The sequence below is a fragment of the Ambystoma mexicanum genome, chromosome 7q, assembly GCF_040938575.1.
Source record: "Ambystoma mexicanum isolate Mex_15411 chromosome 7q, UKY_AmexF1_1, whole genome shotgun sequence".
In the NCBI taxonomy this organism is placed as follows: domain Eukaryota; kingdom Metazoa; phylum Chordata; class Amphibia; order Caudata; family Ambystomatidae; genus Ambystoma; species Ambystoma mexicanum.
Genome location: NC_090941.1, coordinates 971,683,106 through 971,710,970, shown reverse-complemented (window position 1 = coordinate 971,710,970; position 27,865 = coordinate 971,683,106). Strand labels below are relative to the sequence as shown.

At 46.6% G+C, this 27,865-nt stretch overlaps 1 protein-coding gene across 1 annotated transcript in view; it reads left to right on the top strand.

Annotated features, from left to right (window-relative positions):
- The window catches only part of DGAT2 (diacylglycerol O-acyltransferase 2), a 118,154-nt gene extending 94,683 nt beyond the window's left edge, over positions 1-23,471 (top strand). Inside the window, exons 7-8 of the mRNA XM_069640057.1 lie at positions 18,774-18,976; positions 22,615-23,471. Of these exons, the coding sequence (XP_069496158.1) occupies positions 18,774-18,976; positions 22,615-22,769 (358 nt within the window). The 3' untranslated portion in view covers positions 22,770-23,471. The remainder of the gene's footprint in view (positions 1-18,773; positions 18,977-22,614) is intronic.
- The last annotated feature ends 4,394 nt before the right edge of the window (positions 23,472-27,865 follow it).

Genomic DNA, 27,865 nt, shown 5'->3' with positions numbered 1-27,865 from the left:
TGAACTTTTTCCCTTAACCAACATGCTGTGGTACTATTTTTCGTTGTCGTCGGCCACTATGTTCTGTGGTAGGTGTTTTTAAGGTGCACGATGCCTCCTGAACTCTCCCTGCCTAATTTACAACTGATGGTGCATGGGACAGTAGCAGGAGTTCTGTGGTCTGGAGATGGCGCCTGTGCTGTGTCCAGCTGATGGACCAGTTTGGTCTTAATGTGGATCTTCACACAAGATATTGGTCTGTCTGCAGTCACACTATGAAAGACTTCACAAATGGCAACCTTTGCACTCAACTGTACTCTTTTTGCCCAATAATCTCCTACCATTTTATTTATTGCACATGGTTAAAAAATTAAACCTTATGCAAATGTACACAGTACATATAGTAATGCCTTTTTTTTCCACCTGCTCCACAAGACCGTGTTCAAAGGTGAGTATTTTTAATGCTTAGTGTTTGTGGCAGAATTATGTTAGGGTTGGTGGCCTCTTGGCCCTGGGACGGGGGTGGAGGTGGTAGCCTTTAGATCCGGGTGCGCCCTGACAACCTATGCCGCCCCCTAGTGTTAGGATAATGACCTATGCCACATGAGGACACAACCTGCCTCCTCCACTGATGGTCTCTATTTACTATCCTTTCATTTCAATGTAAGGACGCACAGCTGCCTACTCTGAAGTAGGCAAACCCTTCCCATGAGACCCTGAGATACGAGGATGCTTGTTCATTCAGGAACACCCAGACATCCAATGCTGCTATGCCATGTCTTGTTTTTCTTTCTGAGCCTTCATGTGTTGTACTTGGTTTCTCAGGAAGCACACGCCTTTAGTTTGGGCATTGAGGTATCTCGGCCTTTGCAGTATCTTGTGAGCCAGTGACTAATTCGCACAAATAGTCAGGTACTGGTGTACTGATTTTATTTGGTTGAAAGTTCAGGCCAGCAGTGAGTGATACTCGGGCACAGGTTTTGGTGTTTTTACAATGTCTGTACATGAGTGGTGGTAACTGGAGGGACAGCCCAACTACGGCAGAACAATGGGCTGGTAATACTTGGTCAACTGAGGGGGTCTGTTCTGACGTATAACGTTTTCTGGTGACTACTTATTTACTTTAGTAGGCCTAGGTTATTTCTATTATGTCAAAGAGATACAGTAACACTTTGAATGTGAAAATGCACAAGAAGGAGTTCAGACACAAATAGATCTCAATCTGACAGCTTTTAAATGTATTTTTCTGCTGGATGCATTTAGTAGTCATGCATCAGTAGTTTTTTTTATATAAAGAGGCATTTGCTGAAAAAGCAATCAAATGCAAGAGATTCATTCAAAAATACAGAGTGTACAGGGGGATTAATTTAGTCTTAACCTTTCCCTCAAACAACTGTTATGGCAAGATAAATTTGCAGAAATCCAACGGTAAAACAAGATGGTGTTTGAAGAAACACTGTGTAAAGTGATTTAGTAGTTAAAACATATCAACCAAAGCAAAAGCAATAAATGAGAAAAATCTTGGTTATATGTAGCCAGGCTGGAGGGTGACCTAACACATGGTCGACGTCTAGATATAGATCAAAGAAGATGTTGGGACCAGGAGGAGTATGGAGATACTGGTCGGTAAGACGTTTCGGCTGAGTGCCTTCATCTTGGGCCTGGAGTAGGTCTCCCTAGGATAGAGATAGGGGGACTCTATTAGTGACTGAATGGAGAGCATAAAAAATATTATTTTTTTTTTTTAAAACACAAGACATAATGTTTTCCAAGAATATGGTACACCACCTTAAAATCGGGGGCAGGGGAGACATGGGACTGACCTTTGGGGCTGCAAATATGCATGGATCTGGAGATTGCTGCGACAACGGATTGGCGTAAGGTGCAGATTAGATTAGGCTTATAGGGTCTAGCAGCCAGCTGTGGATGGCTGCAGGAGTCAAAACGCATGCAATACTAGGTAAGTATACTGTTGATTGCTGGAATGTGGAGACCTAAGTACACAAAATTGGCATGCGCTCACCTTGCTAGTTAACATCTGCGTGAAAATTCACAGGAAATGCGCGGGGTGCCGGTTGAGTGGCAACTGTTCATAAGGCTGGGGACCAGCAAGAAATGGTGGCTGGGTGAGCCTCAAGAAGGTTATTAACCTGTAGCTGTCCTATGAGATGCGTGCGCCCGTTTAGTTAATTAGTGTGACTGGGGTCTGCATACAGTAGAAATATCAGGGTATGCGTTTACCTGGGATTGATGTCCTGAGCTTTCAGCAGGCTGGCGTGTGGGGCCGCGTTTGCAATTCGCTACTGGCGCCACACGTATCGGAGGAAAATCACAGAGGAAAATGCCGAACTGTTCACTGCTGAACTCAGTGCGCATGCGCGCCGGGGGTAGTGTTTTGCTGCTAGCCGGCGTGTGCGCATGTGCACGAACGCATTTCTGTGGCGTTTCTATCCGTGCCCGACTGTGCGCGATACTGTTCTCCTGCACATGTGCAATGAGAGATGCAGCAGCAGGCATGTGAGATACGGACCTGAAGGCATGTTTGTGAACAGGTTGACGGGTACTGCCCAGTTGAATGGGAGTAAAAATGTAGGAGCCTATTATGAAGAAGTGTGGATCCTACAAGGTGGCAGGAGCGCAAAGCGCTCGTGGGATTTAATGTGTTGTACTTGCCTGCAACTGGCTGTAGACCTATGTGGAGGTATACAGGTCAGAGTCCGGCTACAGCAAAACCCATGGGGCAGTATATGCAATAAATGTGGACATGCAGGCATATATTTGTAAGCAGGTTTCTGGATGCTCTCTAGTTGAAAGGGAGTGTAGTAGTGGGTGCCTTGTTTGAAGAAATGCTGCTGCGTCTCTCATTGCACATGTGCAGGAGAACAGTATCGCGCACAGTCATGCACGGATAGAAACGCCACAAATGCGTTCGTGCGCACACGCCGGTTAGCAGCAAAACACTACCCCCGGCGCGCATGCGCACTGAGTTCAGCAGTGAACAGCTCCGCATTTTCCTCTGATTTTCCTCTCCCATACGTGGCACGCCAGTCGCGAATTGCAAACGCGGCCCCACACGCCGGCCTGCTGAAAGCTCGGGACATCAATCCCAGGTAAACACATACCCTGATATTTCTACTGTATGCAGACCCCAGTCACACTAATTAACTAAACGGGCGCACGCATCTCGTTTTTTCATAGGACAGCTACAGGTTAATACCCGTCTTGAGGCTCACCCAGCCACCATTTCTTGCTGGTCCCCAGCCTTATGAACAGTTGCCACTCAACCGGCACCCCGCGCATTTCCTGTGAATTTTTAAATGGATGTTAACTAGCAAGGTGAGCGCATGCCAATTGTGTGCACTTAGGTCTCCACATTCCAGCAATCAACAGTATACTTACCTAGTATTGCATGCGTTTTGACTCCTGCAGCCATCCACAGCTGGCTGCTAGACCTTACAAGCCTAATCTAACCTGCACCTTACGCCAATCCGGTGTCACAGCAATCTCCAGATCCATGCATATTTGCAGCCCCAAAGGTCAGTCCCGTGTCTCCCCTGCCCCCGATTTTAAGGTGGTGTACCATATTCTTGGAAAACATTGTCTTGTGTTTTTAAAAAAATAATAGTTTTTATGCTCTCCATTCAGTCACTAATAGAGTCCCCCTATCTCTATCCTAGGGAGACCTACTCCAGGCACAGGATGAGGGCACTCAGCCGAAATGTCTTACCGACCAGTATCTCCATACTCCTCCTGGTCCCAACATCATCTTTGATCTATATCTAGACGTCAACCGCGTGTTAGGTCACCCTCCAGTCTGGCTACATATAACCAAGAGTTCTCATTTATTGCTTTTGCTTTGGTTGATATGTTCTAACTACATGCTAAATCACTTGTCACTATAGGCGGTGGTTACAGTGTTTCTTCAAACACGATCTTGTTTTACCGTTGGATTTCTGCAAATTTATCTTGCCATAACAGTTGTTTGAGGGAAAGGTTAAGACGAAGAATTAACCCCCCTGCACACTGTATTTTTGAATGAATCTCTTGCATTTCTGATTGCTTTTTCAACAAATGCCTCTTTATATAAAAAAACTACTGATGCATGACATCCAGCAGCAAAATAAATTTAAAAGCTGTCAGATTGAGATCTTTGTGTCTGAACTCCTTCTTGTGCATTTTCACATTCAAAGTGTTACTGTATCTCTTTGACATAATAGAAATAACCTAGGCCTACTAAAGTAAATAAGTCTCCAGAAAACGTTATACGTCAGAACAGACCCCCTCAGTTGACCAAAAATGTACATGAGTGGTGGATGTTTTTAGCTGCTGCTAGAGTACTTGAGCAGCTGTGAAAATAAAGTACTCGAAGCCAGTGGGCATTTTGCAGAAATTACCATTTTCTGCCCAGGTATGACAATCCTTTGCTAGGGCATGGTACTGATTAGGTCTGATACCTGGTATTACCATCATTGTCTCAGGTACTCACCATTGGCTTGTAATTGAGAGCTGCGGTCAGTCACTGAACTTTTCATTTAAACTAGTTCAACCCCTGCTTTGTTGCTACATGCCATTTCTGGCAATCAAATGGCCAAGTACATTGATGCGATCGCAGGAAACAAACTTGCACAGAGCATCACTGCACTGGGAATCCATGGGGATGGGCGAGGGAGGCAGAGGTATTAGTTTTCTATGCAAAACTGCTTGCTTTGAAATGCTCATTCATGTTATATATATATAACGTGGCTTTACACAAACGTTTCTAGGCGGCACCACAAGACAAGGGAGGGGAAACGAAGGGATGATGAGACAAACTATCTTACTAGGGATTGTGGCATTTCCGATCATGCAACGAGAAGTGGAGGGGCGAGGTGAGCAGTGCAGGGAAGGGGCATGATGTGGGGGGTGGGGTGTGCAGACAGGGCTCTAGTAAGTGGGATGACGGTAGAGGGCTACACAAGTGCAGTCCCAGAGCAGAAGTGTTGGGTAGGCGAGAAAGCAGTGTAGGCTAACTGGTCAAGGGGGGGGGGTGGTACCCTAAAACTAGGGGCAGCCACACCACCAGTCGGGACGAGCAGAGGTAGATTAGCAGGGAAGAGGGGGAGAAAAGGAAGGTCTTGAGCATCTTCCGGAACTTCAGATGATCCGGCTCAAGTCTGAGAAGGGCAGGGAGGCCATTCCAGAGGGAGGCCCCTGCAGAGGAGAGATCTACCCTCCTTCCCCGCCCCCACTATTTGGATAAACATCTGACCCGCAGTGAGTTTGAGGTAGCTGAGCAGATTGCTCTAGAACAGGGTTGTCCAACGTGCGGCCCTCCAAGCCATTTCATGTGGCCCTTGAAGCACAAGAGCACAGACAAAGCATTAGGGTTACTTTTGTCCGTTTTGCATTCATTTTATACACAGTGAGTGTTGTGGATGCAGTTTCAGGGTAGGAATCGTAGTCCACCCACATTACGATTTCCATTGGTTGAGAAACAGCCAATGGAAATACTGTTACCATGAAAGGCAGGTCGTAGCAGTGGAAATAAATACAATAAATACATGCCTTGCACAGTAACACTATTTCCATTGGCTGTTTCTCAGCCAATGGAAATTATAATCACATAATGTGTGTGGGTGGATTGACGGGCACACAGCGCCACCTTCACACATCTGCATTGCCGAGTCCAGGGCAGAGCCTGCGTGAGCCAGCAGCTCAGCCCAGCGTCAGTGCCACGTGCAGTGCACACTGAGGCCTAGTTCGCCTTTCTTCCAGCAGTGAGAAGTACTGCTTGCTATATTTTCCAACGTATGTTTGTGGCATGCAGTGCTTTTGAACCTCCGAGATACTGCTGGCCAGATACACCGAAACACAAGTATATGGCCAGCAGTATCTCGGAGGCTCAAAAGCAGCACGGGTCACCTTAATGTTTGAACATTCCACCTGGGGAGGGAGGGTACAATTTGCATCACGTTTTGACAAAAACCTCCCCCCTTGGGTACTGTTCAAATTGTGTCACAAAAGGAATGATTTTCCAGATGATTTTACCACATGTGGGAATAAATTATTTGCCAAAATGGCTAGGCAACACAATCACGCCATCCACACTCGGAAAAGCAGCACAGCAGGTAAAATGCCTGGGGCTCTATCCAGTTTTTGGTTTTGCAACTGACAAGTGCTAATCTGGACGAGGCAAAACAGCCCTTGGGAGGTGTATGGGTGCTGGGAGAGGAGGGCACCCGGCCATGTCTAGTTCTTCATAATTTAAGATTGTGCTCACATTGCGTTTCTTCAATTAGGTTCACCTTTGGGTGATCACTTTTCCACATTTTATCTGTTGGATTGGATTATGCTTCCTTCAGTTACACAGAAGTAATGCATGTATTACAGTAGATACGCTGCCATATGTATTGGGCACACTGCACAGGCAGCATCAATCATTAACACAGAAGTAATGAATGTGTATTACAGGGATACGCTGCCATATGTATTGGGCACACTGCACAGGCAGCATCAATCATTAACATAAACACTGAAAGAAATCACAAGCAACTGACCTCAGATCATTTGATGATGGGGCTCCCTTGAACACTCACTGTCACTGACACCAAAAGCTATCTTTCGGACTGCATGGCACATCATTGCCTGTGATGCTATTGTGTAAAAGGTCTCACTGCTTTGGGTGAGGTTGTTGACTTTTGGCTCACCGGCCCACTGGGTGACAAAAAGCTAATGCTTCGGCCCCACATTCAAAAAGGTTGGACAAGCCTGCTCTAGAAGGCAGGTATTTAGGAAGAGTGTTGGATATAGAGGACCAAGGCCCCAGAAAGCCTTGTGTATCTTGAATTTGATCCTCACGGCCACTGGGAGCCAGCGAGTGGTTGCAGAGATGCGGTTACTGGGCTAGAGGCGAAGAACCAGTCCTGTAGTCCTGTTCTGGATTAGTTGAAAAGGGCGAAGAGTAGAGTTGGGAAGATTTAGGAGGCGGCTGCATTAATCCAGTATGGAGAGGACCAGAGCTCTGGAGACTGAGCTTCTGGGTGAAGATGAGAAAATGTAGGATACCTCTGAGGAGGTGCAGCTGGAAGTGGGCTTTCTTGTCAAGGGCTGTGAATTGTGGAGAGAAATGGAGGGAGGAGTTGAAGACGATGTCAAGGTTCTTTTTTTTTTTGCTTCACATGAGGATAAAGGGAGGGGGCCCAATGAGGGCTGCCAGAGGTCGAGGGGGATCCGGGTCCCTATGAGAAGATCTCTGGCATTAAGGCAATGGTCATTAGAGGTGCACCATCCCTGAATAGTGGATACCATCTAGAATGAGCAAGGACGCGGAGGGTAACCTGAAAAAGATGTCATCTGCATAACAGAGAAGAGATCCATTGGTCCTGAGGGGTGAGATGGACCTTAAAGAGCCAGGTTGAGCGAAGGAAGGAATTCATTTACAGTCCGTTGATCAGGGTGGCGTGAATGACTGTCAAAGGCAGAGGAGAGGTCCAGGAGGATGAGGACCGAGAGTTGAGGTTGGAGAGCAGGGAGTTCAGGAGAGCAGTTTCTGTGCCTCTGAAGCCAGACTGACGGTCATGTAGATTCAGTGTGGAGGGCTAGCTGAGATGACAAGTTTCTCAAGGAGTTTGCCCAGGAAAGGAGTGATAGAGATTGGGCAATAGTTGGCCAGGCAGGAAGGATCAGGAGAGGGTGCACAACGGAGTGCTTGAAAGGAGAGGGCAAAGAGCCAGTGGAGAAGGAATTATTGCAGAATCGGTCAAGGCTGGAGCAAGGGAAACCATGTTGTCCTTAATGGTTCTGGAGGAGCAGGGGAGCACCTGTGATGAACTCACTGGACTTGTATAGTAAAATCAAGTGTTGGAGAGACGTGGACAGGATGTCCTGAATTTGTGGTGAAAAGTCTGGACTGTATAGAGGGCCTGCGACGTAACTGGAGAGGTTGAGACTGCAGTTGGGATTGGCCAGCTCCTTGCAGATTTTAAAAAATGTGGCTATGCTGTTGGAGGCTGCAGAGACGCAAGCTTGAATGTGGGCCCTCTTCTTGAAGACGGAGAGTCTGTATTGCCTTTTGGAGCACTCAGCAGGCCAGTTTCAGAGGATGTGCCCGAAGCACTCCACTTCTGCTTGGCCACTCTGCACTTGCGTTTCAGAGCGGCCAAATCAGTCTTGGCAAGAATTGCACTTGCAGGCAGGCTTCAGACAGATCCTCATGACTGCCAAGGATATCTAGAGCATTGGAGATGGAAATGAAGGTTGGAGAGGGCTGTGTCAGGGTGGGAGTCAGCCACAGGAGTAGGAGGGGAGAAAGTAGAGGCAATTGACACCTGCTTCATAGGTCGAATGACTGCAATGTAAGGTGGCATTGCTGGGGTAGGTTTTGCCAGGGGGACATGTGAGAGGAAAGCAGTGGTCTGTCCAAGAGGGTAGGTTAGAGAGGGGGATTTCTGAGGCGATGAGAGCATCCAAGGTGTCCAGCGGAGTGCAACTCTCTCCCTATCCATTCCCTCTGGTTCAACAAAGGTTGCAGAAAATCCGAGGTCAGTGGATGTTGAAATCCCAGAGGAAGAGAATCTTAGAGGCAGGGAGAGGAGAGACATCAGTCCATTCCAAGGAGGAAGAGGGAGACGTGACCTGTAGATCAGAGAGGCCAGGAGTGATGGAGAGCCTACAGACCAGGCATTCAAAGGAGAAGTAAGCCTGGGTTGGAATGATGGAGGCAGGGGCCCAGTCAGGAAAGATCATAGTATAACCCAGCAAATTGCATCTTGTCAAATGTTTCAAAACTCAAATTGACCTGGCTGGCCTATATTAATGCCTGGTACAATCCCACAGGCAAGCAACATGGTTCCTAAACCATTTGAGAATTTAAGACTTCGAAGTGGGAAGTGACACATTGTGGAATTGCCATCTGGCAAGGGCGTAGAAGGCCTGGCATTTTCTGTTTATCCATTAATAAAATAGATGACTCCTCTCAAAGGGTGGTCTGCTAACAAGGCCGCTTTCCCTTAAGCTCCATGCCAAAAGCAGTGTTGCATGTACCTTGCTGCATCAGTCTACTGACAGAGCAGTTTCAAAGGTCACAGGTGCCCTTGTGACAGTTGGGGTGGCAGCAAATTCCTTTCTGCAGAGGCTGCATTGAAATCTGCCTCTGTTCCAAAATGGCATAATTGAGTCACTATCCTGATGGTAGTTTAATCTTTAAATGTAAGCCATGTCTGACTGGGATTAGACCCCTTAAAGCTAGCTTGCTTTTCCCCAATCCCCTGTGGGCATTTTGCTGAAGAGGAGGCCTCTTGTGAGTTCGATTCATTCCTGCACTGCAAAGATTAATTTTGGAACCCTTTTTGGGGAAGTTGACCTTTCCAGAACCCTTTGTCAGTAAATTGAGACTTGAGGGTTCCAAGGCCTAGGCAAGCTGTGCTCCCTACTTCTAGAGCAAGCTGTGCCTGTGCCAGCAACACCAGTAACCAGTTCCTCCGTGGAGGTGAAAACTTCTGCAGGTGTCTGGCAGCCTCTCCAGATTTGGGTAACAAGGACTCTTGCCAGAGCCCCTGGATTGGGACTTCCAGCGAATGAAGCCAAGCCATTTGCATATCAAGTCAAAATGTAGTTTTCCAACCGTCAACCTCCTACCCCACACGAGTGCGCGCAGGGGCTGACTGGCGCAGGCAATGGCAAAGGAGAATCCTGTCGGTTACGTGTGCATTGGGCAGGTTTGGGGGTGTTGGGTTAGGAAATGGCGGCGGGGATTGTAGGGAGTTAAACCTCTTGATTTAATTGCCATGAGAGGGCGGTGGGACGAGGGGAGGCCCGGAAGAGGATATTTCTACATTTTAAGGGCCACAAACGGAAAGAAATGGCTTTTTTGTTGGTGATTGGCCTTTAAAATGTGGAAATATCTCTCAGAACCAGTTTTCTACCTGTTTTTTTTTCAGCTTCAAGCAATCTACCGATTTTTAACACATTCAAACCAACAGAGCTAAAGGTGTTGCCATTTGCGCTTATTTTTTTATTTAGCTCCTGATTTAAAAATTAAACCTTTTTTTGCCATAAAAGAAGAAAAAAGAAAACCAAAGAAACAAACGGCTACAAAGCAGGGCTACAGCTAAATGAATACAACATAAAACACACCCCTTGTCTCTGCCCACATGTTGGCATTATCGTACCGCTTCTGCATTTGGGTGTATATCACTTGTTTTACACAGGTTCGCTGAAAGCTAGCACTAAGATCAATGGTCACAAATATTTCTTTTAAAAATGCTAACAAAGCTAGTGTTGGAGAGACCTTATTCCCCTGGATCAGTATATCCCACCAATAGTCTGTGCCCAAAGTTATGATTTTGCTGAATTTTTCCCATGAACTGAGTTCTAGTGTCTTTCAGAACTGGGCATAGTAGAACCAAGTGATGCAGTGTTTCTTGATCGTGGTGGCATAATCTACAGGTAATTTCTTGCATCGCAATGGGCTTCCTTACTCCCAATAATTTCGATAGCAAGAGGTTAAATCTGAAGCGCATAAACTGACTGCGCAAATAACTGCTCAGGAATTTGGATGTATAGATCGGGTCTATGCCCCGATCCCTGATTTCTGAGGTACTCTTGACATACATTTTGCACTTGGCTCTGGCTTCCAATGTGGCAATCCAATCATTCTCTAGCCGTTTGTGGTTAACTAATGTTAGATTAGTTAATAAATCACCCTTTTAAAATTTAGGCTAATCAAAATTGAACTGATCGCCCGCCACTCCACAAGAGACTGTTCTGAATTATCTGCCAGTGCTTTCGTCAAGACGACAAATCCCCCACATCGATGGGGCTGACGCACTTAAAAGCCAGTGACTTCCATGCTGCTACAGCATACAATGAGTTGAGCAGCAACTCCATTCTTATAGCCTGGATGGGCGTGCAGTTGGGCCTCCTGAATATTCCTTCGAGTTTACACCACAAAGGACCGGGAAAAAGAGGCCTCTGCGCAGTAAATTAATATTGGCGTAACCTTCCTGCGAGAAAAGTCTATTACTGGTAGCGGTGTGAACTTGGAGTGTTTTCTCAAGATCATTCTTTCCTGTACGTTCAGGTTTCTCACCTTACTCCATAAGATGTTTTTTTTTTTTTGGTGAGCGTCAATCGCACTGTTACTCGGGCACATTCAGAGGCAGGTCAAGGAAACTACCTCCATGATCTCCTCTCCCTAAGTACCAGGTGTTTCCGTTAGTTCTTCTTCCAGAGATACCACTCAGAGTCAGTATTCTGGACTTCATCACGTTGCTTTTCAAACCGTTGGATTCAATGAGAAGTTTCAATGCATTAAATTGTTGCTGGAGACCGACATGGGTCTGATCAAACTCCAGGTCATCTGCATATATATATATCTAATTAGGGGTTCACCTGCCAGTCTCGGTGGAAAGCATCTGGTGTCTCGATGTCAGAAATAGACAAATTAAATATGGCCGGGCCAGAAGGGCAACCTTGCTTAAGACCCTTTTCCGTTAAAATTGGCTCTGATAAATTTCATGATATGTCCCGTCTACCTGACAAATGAACCGGTGTGTAGGGCCTTCATTGGTTCCAGAATATCTTTCGGCAGCCCCAGTTTCTTAACTTAGTTGACAAGTTATCCTGTGGTCAGAGTCAACGCCTTTTGCACTTATTCAAGCTCTTAAACCTCTGTTGCTTCTTCGACAGCTAGTGTTGTCTTGGTCTCATAACGCTGCAACAAGCCTCTTCGACCTTAACCTGACACCTGCTTCTTGTCCTTCATTCAAAACCTTCCACCCATCATTTTTGTGGTCAGTTTGTCTCCATGTGAGAGATGGTATGCCCAGATGTGGGTCCCTTGCTCGCTGCGCCATAGGGAACCAGGCTGCACCTCACTGAGGAGGTCCAACAAGGCTGAAACATGTCTGGGGTTGCTTGGCTTTCTGTGCAAAGGGGACCTGGCCTAGCAGTTCGGGCTGGGCTGCTACCATTGGTGGTGGCAGCTGACTGACTTGCACATGGCTGGATCCCTTTTGCAATTGCGCAGACGGGCTAAAAAATGGTGGTGTGGAAGGTTGCCCAGAGCAATTGCCAGTGGTTCAGATTCATTCAAAACCTTCCACCCATCACTTTTTTTGTGGTCACAGCTTGTCTGGATCACAGCATTCAAACCCCTCTTAAGTCGTCCTGGTTAAATGCTATTGTACCGCCAATAACTGAATAAGGTACTGATGCACCAGTCTCCCTGGTCCAATGGATGGGACCTTAAGACTGGTGAAACCCCTTTTTGCATCTGTTGCTCCAAGAGGTTTATCTTGGAGCATTGTGATATTCTACTGACTTTTTCCTCCCTGCTAAGTAGCCAGATTCCTTTTTATTTTATATTCTGCATTTACAGCGGTGGTGATAGTATTTTTTAACAGTTAGTACATTATGTTTAATATATATATCTCATTTCCAACATATGAACGCTGAATTGGTCACATTAGAGAAACTTTATATATATTATAATTTTAGTCTGCAAAGGAACACAAGACCCCACCATCCTGCAAAACCTGTTCAATATTTTAATCCCAGTTGGCACCTGTTTTCCCGTCTGTTTGCATGTATCTGGGGGAGTGGATTAAACCAGAGCAAAGATGTTCTGAAAAGGTGAGCAACTCACGCACTACTGCACATTTTGAACGTTATCTTGAAAGTGTGCAACGTGTCCGTTTATATCTTTTTGCACAGACTGTTTGGAAAGGGTTTTCAGTATACATCTCTCACTGAGCTACCTGTGGCCAGTTTAAATGTAACAAGCCAAACGTTTGTTGATGCAAGTAAACCGTATTGCTTTAACACAACAATCGGCATTGGTTTGAATATCCTTATTACCAAATGTACAGTTACATTTGGTAATAGTAATTTTGGTAGTGCTTTAATTTAACCTTTTTCTCTCCAGGCACCAGTTGATTGGATTTGTTGCCCAGCTCAGTCACTGTGGTTTGGGCCTGGAGCAGGGCCTACGCGTACTGCGCGGGAGCTGAAACAGACACGGACACAGGACAGCCAGTGGCTGGAGCGGCAACTGCAGTTTGGCGGGCTCTTGCGTCCCTTTATTCTCTTGCCCACGTAATTTGTCACGTGGACATCCATCCCTTATCAACTTTAGATAAAACATGTGAAACATTTACAATTCTCAAGTACTCACAACTGGAACAGTCTTATTTTGCAGGGGTGGGTTGGCGCGGGGTTCAGCCTCTTGGACGCACGTAGATGATGTTGAGGACATAGCCTTTTAGCCTCGTGGATGGCACTGGTCGTTTCTGGAGTGCGTAGTGTTCTCCTTATTCTCAGTGGGGAATATGAGGTGTGGCTATGTTTCTCTCCTTCATTGTGGTCTGGAGGCCTCAAGTTTGATTCTTCTTCGAGTCTCTCTCGCCCTTGGGCTACTTGCTTGTGGCGGTTGGTCCTGTGTGGAACTGCTGTTTGCCTTCTCTTCTTGGGTCGGCGAGACTTTCTGGAAGTGAGATGTTTTTGGTCTCCTGATTCGTGTGCTCGGGTGGCTGACGCAAGGCCGTGCTCTCGATGGGAGACTGTCCACGGTGCCGACTCGTATGGGAGTGACATCTTTCCTTTCTGGGCTCTGGTCCTCACCAGTACCGTGACTCTGATTTGGAGATCATTGGGTGTTGCTCTTCTGACTTGGCGTTGTGCCTGCGCCTTCTGGCTTCCACGCTTTCTAAGTCGAAAGGGGGTGGTCTCAGGAGTGGTGTAGAGGTAGGATCCCTTGGATGGGGACACCGAACATCATGGCTGCTGGGCTGACATGCGTTGAGTGGGGTGTCAACCGATAGGCGTGTAGGAATCTGTAGAGCTCTGGTAGCCACAGGCGACCTTTGTCCTTGGCAATTCCCACTGTTTTGTTAATAGACTCCATGAATCTTTCGACGTCTCTGTTGGCTTGTGGCCAGGATGGGGTCACATGATGGTGGCGTATTCCCAGGTCGTCCATAAAGTGTCTGAAGCCCCTGCTTGTAAAGGGTGGTCCGTTGTTGCTCCGAGTTGCAGATGGGATGCCATGTGTCGCAAACATTTTCTTTAGTGCCGTGGTGACTGACGTGGCATCTGCGGAAGAAACTGGTTCGACCTCAGGATACCTGGTGTGCTCGTCAATTGCTATGAGCAGGTATATTTAGTTTGCAATCGTACAGAAGTCAATGCTGATGGAGTCCTGCTACGGTTGCTCCGGGGTAGGCATTTCCATGGGTTCTGGCAGTCCTGGTCGGCATGTGGAGCAAGTTTCTACGAGGGCCATGACTTTTTGGGGCAGCCAAAGTGTGATTTGAGGTACGCCTGTGTTTTTACGATACCTTTGTGCACCTGATGCGCCAGTTGGAGGGCCCTCTCGTGTAGAGACATTGGTAGCACAATTCTGTGTCCTTTTTAGGATTAGGCCATCCACTAACATGGACAACTCATGGCGTATCCTGAAAAGTGCATGTATAAGCTGCTGGGCTGGGGCTGTCCTTCGGGTGACGGGTGTCGCATGTTTTCCACTCTTCTGATAGGATAGCAGTTTATTTGCAGGCACGGATCTTTGTCTGTCTTTGCTTGTATCTCCTCCATTGTCATGGTTTTAGGCATGGCCCATTGGACTATCTGGCAGACTTGTTCCTCTATGATTTTTCGCTGCCTCGTGTTCAGTCATGGTGGCTTGGCGGGGGTGGCGGGACAGGAAGTCTGCTGGGCTGTCGGCGCCTGCCCGGTATTGGACATCTAGGTCGAATTGTTGTACTGGCCAGCGCTCCATCCTGGTGGGGGGGGTGTGGTGCTGAGCCCCCAAAGATGGGGATGAGCGGATTGTGGTCAGTTAGCACCTTCGCTGTGTCTCCCAAGATGTAAACATGCTAGTGTTTGCATCCCCAAATGATTGCCAATGCCTCTTTTCCGATATGGGTGTAGTTTTTGTTGGACTGTTCCTTCTATCAACACAGCCCCTAACCCTACCGGGCTGGCGTCGACTAGTAATTCAGTGGTGCTGTTGATGTCGAACGCCATGGTGGTGTCACTGGAAAGGGAGTCTTTGATCTTCCTGAACGCCTGTTCTTGTTCGCCCCACTGCCATCGAGCTTTCGCAAGTTCACACAAGGGGCAGCGGTGGTGGCTAGATCAGAAATGAAACGACCACAGTAGGTGGCCATTCCTAGGAAACTTCTGACGCTGTGGATGGGGGTAGGGCATTTTTGATGTCATTGATTTTGCTGGGGTCAGGGGAGACTCCATGCTCGTTGAATACGTAGGCAAAGAAACAGTGATTTCTTTGAAAACACACTTCTCTTCGTGGAGTGTGAGCCTGGATCCTTCTAGTCGCTGGAGTGTCGCCGCTACCTGTGCAGTGTATTCAGCTTCTGTTTTTCCATAGACCAAGATGTCCTCGCTGACGTTGGTAACTCCTGGGGCACTTTGCATATCTTATTCTGAAAAACCTCTGCTGCAGAGCAGATGCCTAAGTTGAGGCGACGTAGTGTCGAATGCCCAGGTGTAAGGAAGGTGGTAATGTGTGATTCCTTGGCCAGGCGGATCTGGTGGTAGTCTGACCGGAGATCAAGCTTGCTGAAGACAGTTGCACCTGTTAGATCGCCGATAAGGTCGTCTATTGTTGGTGTGATATGTCTTTCTTGCCCTATTGCTGCATTGGGGAGACTCATGTCAATGCAAACTGCATTTGGTTGTTTAGGTTTGGCTGTGACTACCATGGGGGAGACCCACCGGGTGGGCCCTGACGTCTTCTCGATGATATTGAAGTCCTCCGATTTGCTGAGTTTGGTTTCCACCGCGGCCCTCATCTGGAATGGCACCCTCCTGTGTCTTACTGGCCTGGGTTCAACAATCTGGTCGATATGGAGTTTCACTTGAGGTATCCAATGCCGGTGAAAAGTTTCTTAAGCAGATGCTCTGTCCTCTGGCTGGATGGTCAGGTTGAATTGGATGACCTCTAGGTGTTCAGCTGTGGTGCAACTGAGCAAAGTCTCTATCCCAGCATCTACAACATGAATTTGTGTGTTGCAGTTGATGCATTGGTGCAATATACCCTGCTACAGGGAGAGGCTTTTTGCATCCGTAGGCATGAAGTAGAACTGAGTGTCGTTGAAGCGTCGGCTTGGGATCAAGTTTGGCAAATCTGGAGACAGGCATGACGTTCATGGTGGTCCCTGTGTCTATCATCATGGTCATGGGTAAGTCTCCCACCAATATGGTGCATCGTTGTGACCTGGTTCCGCTGCGATTGTTGCTATTTCCTAGTTTCACTGTCGATCATGTGCGCTCTCCTTCCTGTGGGTACGGGGCTGCCTGTTGTGGTCAGGGGGATGGCTCTCTGCTGTATTGGTCTTCGTCGCTACTGGTGCTGTCTGTTTTCGCCATCGATGGCACGTGCGCACCCACTTCTGCTGTATCGTGTCCCGCTGGGCTGTCCCGCTGGGCTGTACCTTGAGTGTTTTGGCTCCTGCGTCCGTGTCGCGGGGTATTCTCCCTGTGTGTAGCGTCTTTGGGTTGCCTGGAGCTCAGGCACACCGACGCATAATTCTCTTTTCCACATTTGTGGCACGTGGTGCCATATGCTGGGCATGGGTCGTTTCTGTTGTGTTGTCCTCTGCACCATATGCAGTCCTTCGGTCTAGTGCTAGGTGGTCCTGTCTGTGGCTTCTGCTGTCTCAGGGCATTAATCGTCAAGGCGTTGTTTTTTGAAAGGTCTGTGTATAGTGGTAGGCGGCTTATCTGTTCCATTTCAGTCGCATACTTGTCTGTTCTCTCTCGTAGTTGTCCCATGGACAGGATGGTGTTGAGCGGGAGGTCTGTCTCTGCGAAGATGGCGCGCCTTAATTTCTCTGAGGACAGCCCATGTATGACTTGTTGCCTCACTGAAAATTCTTCGTTCGGGAAGTTGCACGATAGTGCCATTTCCCTCAGGCGGCTGTGAAGTAGTCTGTTCTCCTGTGGGCGTTGTCTGGCCTGGCTCATCTTAAACCTCGAGTCAGGGCTGGCTTTTGGCTTGAATTTCCTCGCGAGAACGTCTTTGGCTGTTGCATAGTGTCAGTACCTCGGCTTGATAAGGCATTGAAGATGCAGAGAGCCATCGTGCCTAGGTTGAGCATGAGGAATGCTCTCTTCCTTCATCGTTGATCTTGCGAGTGTGGAGGGATAGTTCAAACTGTTGTATCCAGTTACCAACAGAGGCCGGTTTGAGCTCTGAATGGCTGGAAGGGTTGCATGAATGCCTTGTGTGGTGTCTAGCCACGTGCTAGTGTCTGGATTGCAGCCCTGCTGTCTCTGTGGCATTGTGATGTCGTCTGTCACTGTCATGTCGACTTTAGTTTTGCATGTGCTCTTGCCGGTGGGTGCAGCCTGGCTTGTTGCTGGGTCTGCGTGAGCCGAGTCTGTTGGCTGCTGCTGTGGGCTCTGGCGTGATTCCTGCATGGCTCAGGTACTTTTTGGTCACTGGTGCTATATGCGTGCTGGCACATGGTGGTTCTTGCGGGGTGTCCATGGAGACACATGGGGTACACGGGTGCTGGTGGGTGATTCTGGCGCACCCTTTGCCTTTGGATGGCGGCGTGGACTTGTGTGGCTCCTGTGCTGGTTGCTTGGCGTGGTGGCAGCTCTGCCTGGGCACATACCAGTGGATGCATGCTGTTGGGCCTTATGTGGCCATGCGCAGTCTTGAATTAGCGTGTGCTGCTGTTTGTGGAGTTGTTTTTGAGAAGATAATTTTTTTTTCTTCTGCCCATGTGTTGTGTGAGCGTTGAGGTTTCCTGGGGGCCCAGCTTGATTGTGGCTGCTGGCGTTGGTGATTGCCGTGTGAGTGGGGCGCAGCGGTGCTCAGCGCACTTGTATACAAGTCCATGGTGGCAGACTTTTTTTTTTCGCTCTCCCCGGCCTTGACAGGCGTGAAGAACTCAGCGAGCCTGGGGCTGCCGGGGGAGCACGGTCACCTGCTGTTTTCCTTGCCGGTCTGGGAAGGATCCCACTTCGTTGCCAGTGTGGTGTGGGCCTGGAGTGGGGCCTAAACATATTGCACGGGGGCCGGAACAAATGGACACAGGACAGCCAGTGGCTGGAGCGGGGACTGCCATTTGGCAGGCTCTCGCGTCCCTTTATTCTCTTGCCCATGTGATCTGTCACGTGGACATCACATCATGGCTTAGCAGCAGGGGTGTTGCTAGGTCTGGAAAAGACCCGGGGCTACCAGCAATTTGGCTGTTGCTCCTGAGATACTATCGGGGGCTACAACCAAAAGACCAGGGGCTATAGCCCCCTTAGCCACCCCTAGCAACGCCTCTGCTTAGCAGGACGTTAGGTGGAAGAGGGGCTCCAAGCTGAGTCCTGCCTTCCGTTTCCATGGCAATCCTGACTCTCCCCAGGGTTCTCACCCACTCTCCCCATTAGCACCTTGAAGGTTTGCCTCGTGCTGCTAATAGCAACAATCCCACGTTCTGTGGGCTGTAACGGCACTGGGGCCTGGCGTTACAGACTTTGCTTCGCTCATGCCAATAGCCTGCAGAACGTGGGATTATTGCTTAATTGGTTTTACGAATATTCATCTGTAAAGCTGCATGTGTTTCACACCTCGTGGCGCTCTGGAAAATTCGTTTAACCCACTTCAGATCAATGGAAGCTTCTAGGTATAAAGGCTTTTTCACTTTTTCTTTAGTTCTTTGCCATGTCAATACTTGATACACGTACTTTCCTCATGTACTATTAACCATTCAAATCAAATGCCATCAGTTCAACTTGATTCACTGGTACACTGGGATATAATGCTCAAAAGCCTTTCTTTATTTTTCCGTCAGTGCTGACCTAGTTCCATTGTACTCATTCGGCGAAAATGAAACCTACAAGCAAATCATCTTTGAAGAAGGATCCTGGGGACGATGGGTTCAGAAGAAGTTTCAGAAGCATGTTGGTTTTGCGCCCTGTATCTTCCATGGTTGCGGCTTACTGTCGTCCAGCAGCTGGGGCCTGGTCCCTTATGGGAATCCAATCACGACTGTCGGTAAGTGATCATTTTTGTATGCTCGTCAAATAGCGAATGTGTCCTTCTGGCCTCTATGAAACACTAAAGGCAGATTATATTTTTTTTGCCCTCTTCCGTTCTAAGATTTGATTTATTTAAAAAAAACTCAGAACATGGCTGCCCTAGGAACCAGTATGCCACTTCAGAAGAGTCCTATGACGTGCCAGGTGCCTGCCGTGCAAGGCTATAGCGCATGAGATTTTGCAGAAGTAATTGGGCGATCTCTGGACAGAAGATACTGATATTAATACCCTTTTTCCTTGGTGTTTTTTGATTTTCAAAATTATTGTACAGATGATGAAAATAAGCAGGTAGAACATGCGTTGAACCTTGTGCAGAACCAGCAGCATGTTTGAGGAGTGCCTTGCTGCGTAAACTCTTAAGATGCACCGCCCAGTGAGAATAGCTAGGTTTTGAGATTCTTACGGAAGGCCCAGTATGAGGGTTCGGACCATGGTGAGAGGGGGTGGGGGGGGGGGGGGGGTATGGCAATTCTTGGCAGCATTCACCGGGAAGCTGAGACCCCCTGATCTTTGGATCTGGGAGTAGTGAGGTGATTCAGGTATGTAGATGGGGTGTGCGTCTGGGGGTTTGAGTTTTCTTGAACTTGGCGGATAGGTCTTGTGCTGCGATGTGTGGCTGATGGCTCGGGATTCGAACAGAATGCGATCAGGGATGGGCAGCCAGTGCATATTCCTTCTGATTGATGAAATGTGGCCTTTCTTGGATGTTCACAGGGCATTGGTTTGAATGATTTACAACTTGTTGATGTTGCGGGAGCTGTTGCCAGCGAATTGGGAGTTGCAGCACTACTACAGGGGTAGATAACACAATTGAGTTGTACTTGCAAGAGCTGTGCCTTTTTGCCCATTAAACAGTGATTTGGAACGGATTACTTGCCAGAGCTTGTATACATATTTTTCTTGAGCCGGTTAATCGGACGCAGCATTTCCCAGTTGCTTTATTTATTTAAATTTATATAGCGTGCAAGTAACCCATGGGCATTGAGGCGCTGTTACTTGCAAGAGCTTAGTTACAGGCATAGTCATTCAGTGGTACATTATGCATTCAATAAGGCATAGAGCTGACATTTTGGTTGGTACAGTTAGTCATTACCGTACAGTTTATACATTAGGAACATATGAGATGTATTCGACTGGTGCGAGGCATCTTATGTGAATACGATGGTTTTCATGGTTTTGCGGAAGGTGCTGAGGGAGGCCTCGCCTCGGATTGTGGGGGGGTGGGGGGGGGTAGGGCTTTCCAGTGAGTGGGTGCGAGATATGGGAAGCTGGACCCACCTGCTCTGACTTTTTTTACTAATGGCAGAGAGCATGTTAGTATATGGTGATCTGGTTGGTCTCGTAGAAGAGACGGGATGGATCCTTTGGGAGAGGTAGTCGGGGGCAGTAACTATACTAACCCCATTAAGCCATCCACAACTTGAGTCTTGGCCATATAAAACTTCCTGCATTGCTAAAGTTATTGAAACTTAACTTGCTGAATGTATCGTTCATGCAAATGGTCTTCAGTCCATTTTACAATACACAATCAATGCTGGGTAACAGATTGGTTGTATAATGATGGTATTGGGGTAGTAATCCTTTTGGATCGATCAGCTGCACACCACCTTCTATGCATCCTAGACTACTTTGAATGAATGGGTGCCCATTCAATCTACGGTTTCACCTCTGTGTAGTGCCGCAAGGCTCTGTGCCACCGCCTTTTATGTTAGAATACATTTAAATTGCAACAATAACATGGGGACAGGGGGAGGGTTTATCAGTTTCTTTAGTGGCAGAATGAGATGCAGATGCTTGTAAAGCTACAACCAACCACAGATCTTGAGTGACTTTTCATCCTTTATGGCTGATGACTGCTGGTTGGCAAACTAAAATAAAGCAAGCAAAATAAGACCGGTCAGATGAGCAGCATGGTGACATTCACCAAGTCACATGGCTAGTGACGAGCAAAAGGCAATTGTGGCTTCAGATCTATGGGGTACTGCCTGTATGCGTTTCTCCCACCACCTGAGCGCAGGCTTCCCTAATCTCTAAAGTTCCTGACACATCCTGCTTCACTACAGCCAGGATACCCCTACTGTCTAAAGTACTTTTGGAGTTGTCGAGATTGGACTTTTCAAATGGTGATATCTTGGATTTCCTCCTTAGTAACAAGTGCACAAAGCACCTATATAATGTACACAAACTGTAGTATGAATCCGCATCGCAAGCTCTGACCCAGCTTCACTGGCTTTCAATAACACTGCTTTGAAGACTCTAGGCATGTCACAGAACCTCCTATGGCACTGGCCCACAATGTGTCAAACTAGTGCGATAAACTACACAAACGCCTTCACTTACATTGGCACAATTTCTTTCAATCAAGACCGTTCAGGGGAAAAAAAAATTGGAGGGGGGGTGGGGGGTGGGACGGGGAGGGGAGCTGTCAAGACTTTTGAGCAAAATACAAATTCGGGTAACTTTTCTGTTGACGCGATCTCTATCTTTCTACCCAACTGCTTTATCAGCACAGAGAAACCTTTTGGTGGTTGTGCACTCTTACCTAATGGATTCTTTTTTATTAATTCCTCATGTACTTCACTATGTAAGTAAATTAAGTGTTAGTCTAATCTCGTTGCACTACCAAACATTATTCCATCGGTGTATTTGTAAACACTGGTACTTATGACTGGTGTGTACACCTGCACATTAATTTGAAATGCGCTTAATGTGTCACTTTGTATTACATTACAAAACGATTCAATCTTTAACTTTTATCAGGCTTGCACCCCCTTTTCCCCCCTTCTGACATCTGTTGCATAGAAGCGTTAAGCTGCTAAATTGAATCTCTTCAGGTGGCAGATGTTCTGCACTTGCATATACTAAGCAAAGTCTTTGGAGCTGGGGGTGGGGGTGAATGCAATTACTATGAACCTCCATGCTGTGAAATCTACCAGCAGTGAACATATTTGTACTTCCATTCATTAAAGCTAATCCAAACTCAAAGGGGTATTTGGCACAAAAATGAATTTCAATATTCTGTGGAGCGTCACCTGGTTTGCACCCAGGGAGGGTGTGTACCAAGCAGTATTTCCTAGTTGGAAATGATTCTAGTAGTATAGATGGCTGGCTATGAAAGCTTGTTCAATCTGATCCTTAGTCCAAGGACTAGATGAGAACATGGGATCAAATGGTCATCTTTGTCCCTTGTACTCTTAACTTGAGGAGGGTCCTTAACTTGAGGGGAGGGTGGGCATGAAGTGCTAGTTGCAAGCTGCCAGACCAGAATACTCGTGCTCCTGCCCACCCCACACACTGGCATAAATATGGCTTTCACCCCACCTTGGGTGGCTGGAAACGGTGGGCTGAGAATATGTAATCTTGCCTGCTGTTACTGCCACCCGATTTGTTGAGCACCATTACCCGTGTGTGGATGCCAGTTCACCAGATGCTAACAGCACATCATTTCTTAATTTCCAAGAGTGTATTGCAACTTGCTAATGGCGAGTGCGTTCTGTAGCCTCATCTAGCATGATAAGACAAACCATACATAACCTGGATAAATGTTAGGTTGGAAGTGACCTTCCATTGACCTTTTTTTTTTTTATTTTGCAGTTGGAGAACCAATCACCGTTCCCAAAATTGATTGCCCAAGCCAGGAGGATGTGGATCTCTACCACAACATGTATCTGAGCTCGCTGACGAAACTCTTCAACAAGTATAAGACTAAGTGTGGCGTCCCTGAGACTGAGGAACTTGAAATCAATTGAACAACCTGCAGCAGCAATTCCTAGTGGCAGCTCCTGTCCTGTGGCAAAATGTCCCGTATCCAACACTCACAGCGGACCAATCATAACATACTGAATTCATATACCTTAATCTATGTAAATTTGTAGATGCGATCTGTAAATGCTGTTTACATCAGTGTTAACCTCTTGCCACTGCGTCTGGAAGGGCCTCTTTGTTGGGACGATTTGTATTTCACTAGCCATGGTTCAGGCTTCTTGGAAACTGAGGGCTTTGCCTGAGACTTCAGGGCTTGGATTGTGTTCTTATGCTGGAAGGAAATTGGAATCCATCTGGTTAATTGGAAAATGGAGCCGGTTTTCTTGATCTCTTCAGTGTAATCTTTGATCTGACTGCACACCAACCTTTTCTCTCATTACTTCTCCATTGCCATGCTGTGGAAATGTGACAGCTGGAACTGCCCTGGTTGCTGATCTGTGGGTTCTTGAGGTGAGGACCTGCTGTTGGAGCCTCTGGCGCTGCCAGTCCAGCACGTTAGCACCTTATCAAGTGTCGGTATTGATGCGGTCCTTTCCTTTAATCTTAACAGACTGGGAGCAATAACTGAATCCTCTGCAAGTTTTGCAAAACCGAGAAGCTCAATTTGCCATTTGGCATCAACTGCATTGAATGCCCATATGTCAAATGTGTTTATCATCTGCCTCATTAAACTAATGGCCATCAGACTCTGAGCTTTCCCTATCACGTTCATAGCCTCTGAGTAGCAAGCCTTTGTGTGGAATGAGTACAGGGTATGGAATGTCTTGAGGGGGTGTGGATTGCAATAAGCCAGTTTCATGATTGAATGGAACATGGCAAAGGAAGTGCCCTTTAAGCCTTAATTTGGATGTTGCACAAGGGAGGTGTTCTGGGTCATATTGATCCCAATCAGTGGGTAGGACAAGGGTGTTCTTGAAGAGAATGTTCTTAGCGTACAGAGATCCAAAGAATGTTTTGCTTGATCTGTGACCTTTTCATGATTCATGTCGCTTTTCTATTGAATGTTCTTCATGCTAGGGCTGCTTAAGTGAAGGCTGCCTGCAGTCCGACTGATGAAACATGATGGTCATGGACTTCATCCATATAGATTTACACCAAAATCCTGAATGCCTTCTGAATGTACAAGTAGAACTTCTGCTCCACTTTATTTTTTTTATAAGAATGTTTACATGAATGTTAAAACTGATGTAGTACTGCTGTAAAAGTAAAAGCACACCTTGCACAGTTTGCATGGTAATTTGGCCTTTGATTCCAAGTTTGTCCTAGCAAGTGTTTTATCAACTGCTTTGGTCAACCATCTACCACAAAGTAGTGACCATCTTTCTAGATGAGTTGCCTGAAATTGTCAAGCAGATTAGAATGTTTCACACCATGCTCTATCCAGAATTCATGCAGCCTGCAATGGAAATGCGATGGTGACTTTGGGGGGGTGGTGGGAGGCTATTTAATTTAACTGGGAAAATGCCCAGTCTTACTTACAATGATACAAGGTGTGGGAAGGCCTGGAGGGGACCAGCCAGTGTGTTCCACCCCGCCCCCCAAACTTCCACAGAGGACAGTGGGGCTCTGGTAAAGATGGACTATACCCATTTTGCAGGAATGTAGTGCAATAAAGATCAACAATACCTTGCAGCTGCTCTGCAACAGGGGCATCACAAATGATCATGGCGGACTCTACTACACACGTTCATGAAGCCCGGGAACAGTCTGTTTACCAGGCACTTCAACAGGGCTTCTTAACCCTTTGCAGTCCCTTTGAAATGTTGCAAAGCTGTGCATTGACACTAAAGAGCCAACACCACTCTCCTCTCATGTCGCCTTTCTATTGGGGGAAAAAGGCAGGTCATTTACATAAATATCTTCCTTTCAAAATAATGTAGCTTGTCCTGATATCACTTGTAAATCAAGGTGTAAAACGTGGACTTGAGTGGTGCAAAAGAGTTCATATGCACTACTTGAAGTATAAACAATTAGCAAGTCGACACTACCGACGGCCCAGCATACAAATACTCTGACACAACTGAACATTGAGCAACAAGCCCCATTGGGACAGCAACAAAGACTCGAGCGGTTTGTTCTTAATTGCTGGAGTCTATTTAGCTTCTACTGATGCCTGGTTAGGTCGCTACTTTTGACACTCCCAACTGCTGCCAAAACAAGATCTTGAGTGCTATTAACGCTGTGTATTTGGGCTAATGTATAACCTGAGACTAAATGACCCTATTACAGTATGATGCAGCATGGTTTTGTGGAATCCATGTGTTGCATTCTATATACTAGGTCCTAGTCACCAAGCGGCAGTTCATGTCCACTGGGTGTGCCTGGTACGCGGGGGCTGCTTTTAGAGCCTGCTAATCTTTATCTGGAACCCTGGTCATACATATATGCCAAACCAATCGCAACTTGAGCCTACCGGCTCATGCGGGGGCTGCTTTTAGAGCCTGCTAATCTTTATCTGGAACCCTGGTCATACATATATGCCAAACCAATCGCAACTTGAGCCTACCGGCCCAATAGGCTGGCAACATGGGAGTGCACTCTAAAGTGCTTCATGCTTTAAGTGCTGTTGTAAAGCGCCGCTACACTGGGCTTGGGAGTACACACAGCTGACAACACAATGGTAAATCTGGTTTCCAGGCAGCTTCTCTACTGTAGCAGCCAGTGGTTGCTGGGCTTCATGTTTGTTCTTCTGGAAGACGATTGCATCCTGGAGGTTCTGTTGGTCATTTGGGGGCAATCCTCTTTGTTGTAAATTGATTAGGGGTGGGTGGGGAAGTGTTCTTGTAAGGGACGCCCTTTGATTCAGTGGTGATCGGTCAGTAAAATGATGTGCAGAGGCGAAGTGCTATGGACTGTGCAGAAGTGCATGTTCAGGACTGGCTGGAGCAGTGGCTGGAGCCTTTGTCCCAAGTCTTTGATGTGTAGGGATGGCCTTCCAGAGTTTAGAATCCTCAGGCTTGCAGATCAGAAACCAAAAGTGGGGTGCCCAGTACAGGCCTAAACCATGCACCGGTGTCAAGGCTGGATAACCCCTTTGGTCTCGGAAGACCTATACGCTAGTTCATTAAACAATTGTAACAGGATAGTTAAATTGGTGGACCTGGAATAGGCAGACTGTCAAAGGTGCCATATGATGATCCAACCCCGATGTCTATTCTAACAGCCTTTTAGCTAAAATGAGTACATGCAAGTTAATTGTGCGGTGTTACACGTAAAGAACCTACGCATAGCATAGGCAGTGATCCTAGTTATGCACATGACATGAGGAACTCGCTCCAGCACAGATGTGGTCTCCTATTTAAGCTACAAATTCAACTTTGCAGCTTCTCACAAAGCCTCATAAGTTGTTTAAGACGCAGCTAAGAAAGTTGCCCTTTTCGTGGAAACTGATGGTTACGGACACTGCCTATCTACAAATGTGTATCGCACCTTCATTGGGATAAACCTTTTTAATTCTATGTTGTCGTACAAGACGGTCTGAGAGGTGTATGCGTGAATCAATGGCCATAGCCCAACGCCTTTCTCACGATGTGGTGATTCACACCAATTCATCTTCGCTGTGGAATGTAAGGTTATGGCTGATTTGGAGCCCAATACAAAAATGGTAGAATTGGGTTTGCTCTGGCAGAGTGCCGGCGTTGCGCGAGTTCCTTCACATTTCTATAATCTGGTGCAAGTTGGGGGTTTTGCCATGGCAGGCAATTGTAAAAAGGAAGAAATTACACATTTTTAGTTTTGGCCATTGATTGTCACTTTACTGCCACCTTGAAGCTGAAACTATTGTATTAGAGTACTGTTGGGAATAAATGGCATGAGGAGGAATACAAAACTTTTAGGTATTTGGTTATTTACCCACCTAATGACTCAGCTTCCTTCCCTTGCTGTTCAGAGTGAGTTACCCTAGATGCATATAAACTTGCTCATGTGCGCCCCTTAACCAAAAAACGGGCGAATAACCATGTAATTATCAAAATATACATATTTTAATGTTTATCAAAAACACATCACATTCACAATTTGTTCTTAAAAACAACACAACAGAATGATCCGAACACATTCTGAACCACGTATCTCTGTGTATATATTCCACAACTTCTACAAATGGCACAGAAGCTGACACTTCAAAAACCTTTCCTATGCCTAACTATGGGGTATTTTTATATTTTGACCACCACTGTTACTTATGCCCTCCCTGCTTTCTACGGGCAACTGCCGAAGTGTCAGCTTCTATGCCATTTGTAGAAGTTGTGGAATATGTATACACAGAGATGCGTGGTTCAGAATGTGTTCTGATCACTCTGTTGTGTTTTTAAGAAAAAAGTATTGTGAATGTGATGTGTTTTTGATAAAGATTAAAATATGTATATTTTTGATAATTGCATGGTTATTCGCCTGCTTTTTGGTTAAGGGGCGTACATGAGCAAGTTTATATGCATCTAGGGTAACTCACTCTGAACAGCAAGGGAAGGAAGCTGGTTTGTGGTATTCATTAGATTTTGTATTTCATTGTCCTCACCCACACAGCCCCTAAAAAGAGGACTATTGTAGCTCATTGTAATTGATCCCATCTAATGACTGCCATTGTCCATGTTGATCCCTGTGGACATTCCTACCCACTTCCTGCCCAAAACTGCTCCGATCTTTTTGAGCTAGGTTTATCAAGCCTTACGATCAAATGAGCTTGAAGTATCTGCCAATGTTGATTTTAAAAAAAAAAACGCGATTGCAACTAAAAAGGTGCTACTGGCATACCTAAAACATCTTAACCCGGTCTGCCTGATGAGCGCTGCATGTCCTTCTCCCAAGTCCTTATTAAGTATTAGGAAGGCACTGCTATATGCCCAGGTACTTGCACCATTTTGGACAATAACTGCAGCGGTCAATGGTCAGTTATTACCACTATGGTAGTATGTGGCAAATGCCTTTCCCATGCATCCACAAAAGCCAAAACTGTTGGCATTGCCATTGCTTGTTTAAAATATCCTCGACCCGGTAAAATTCTTGCTATATGAAGCCATCTAAGAATCATCCAGAGTCCTTAGGGAATCCATGGTGGACTGTAGAAGGATCCTGAAGACAT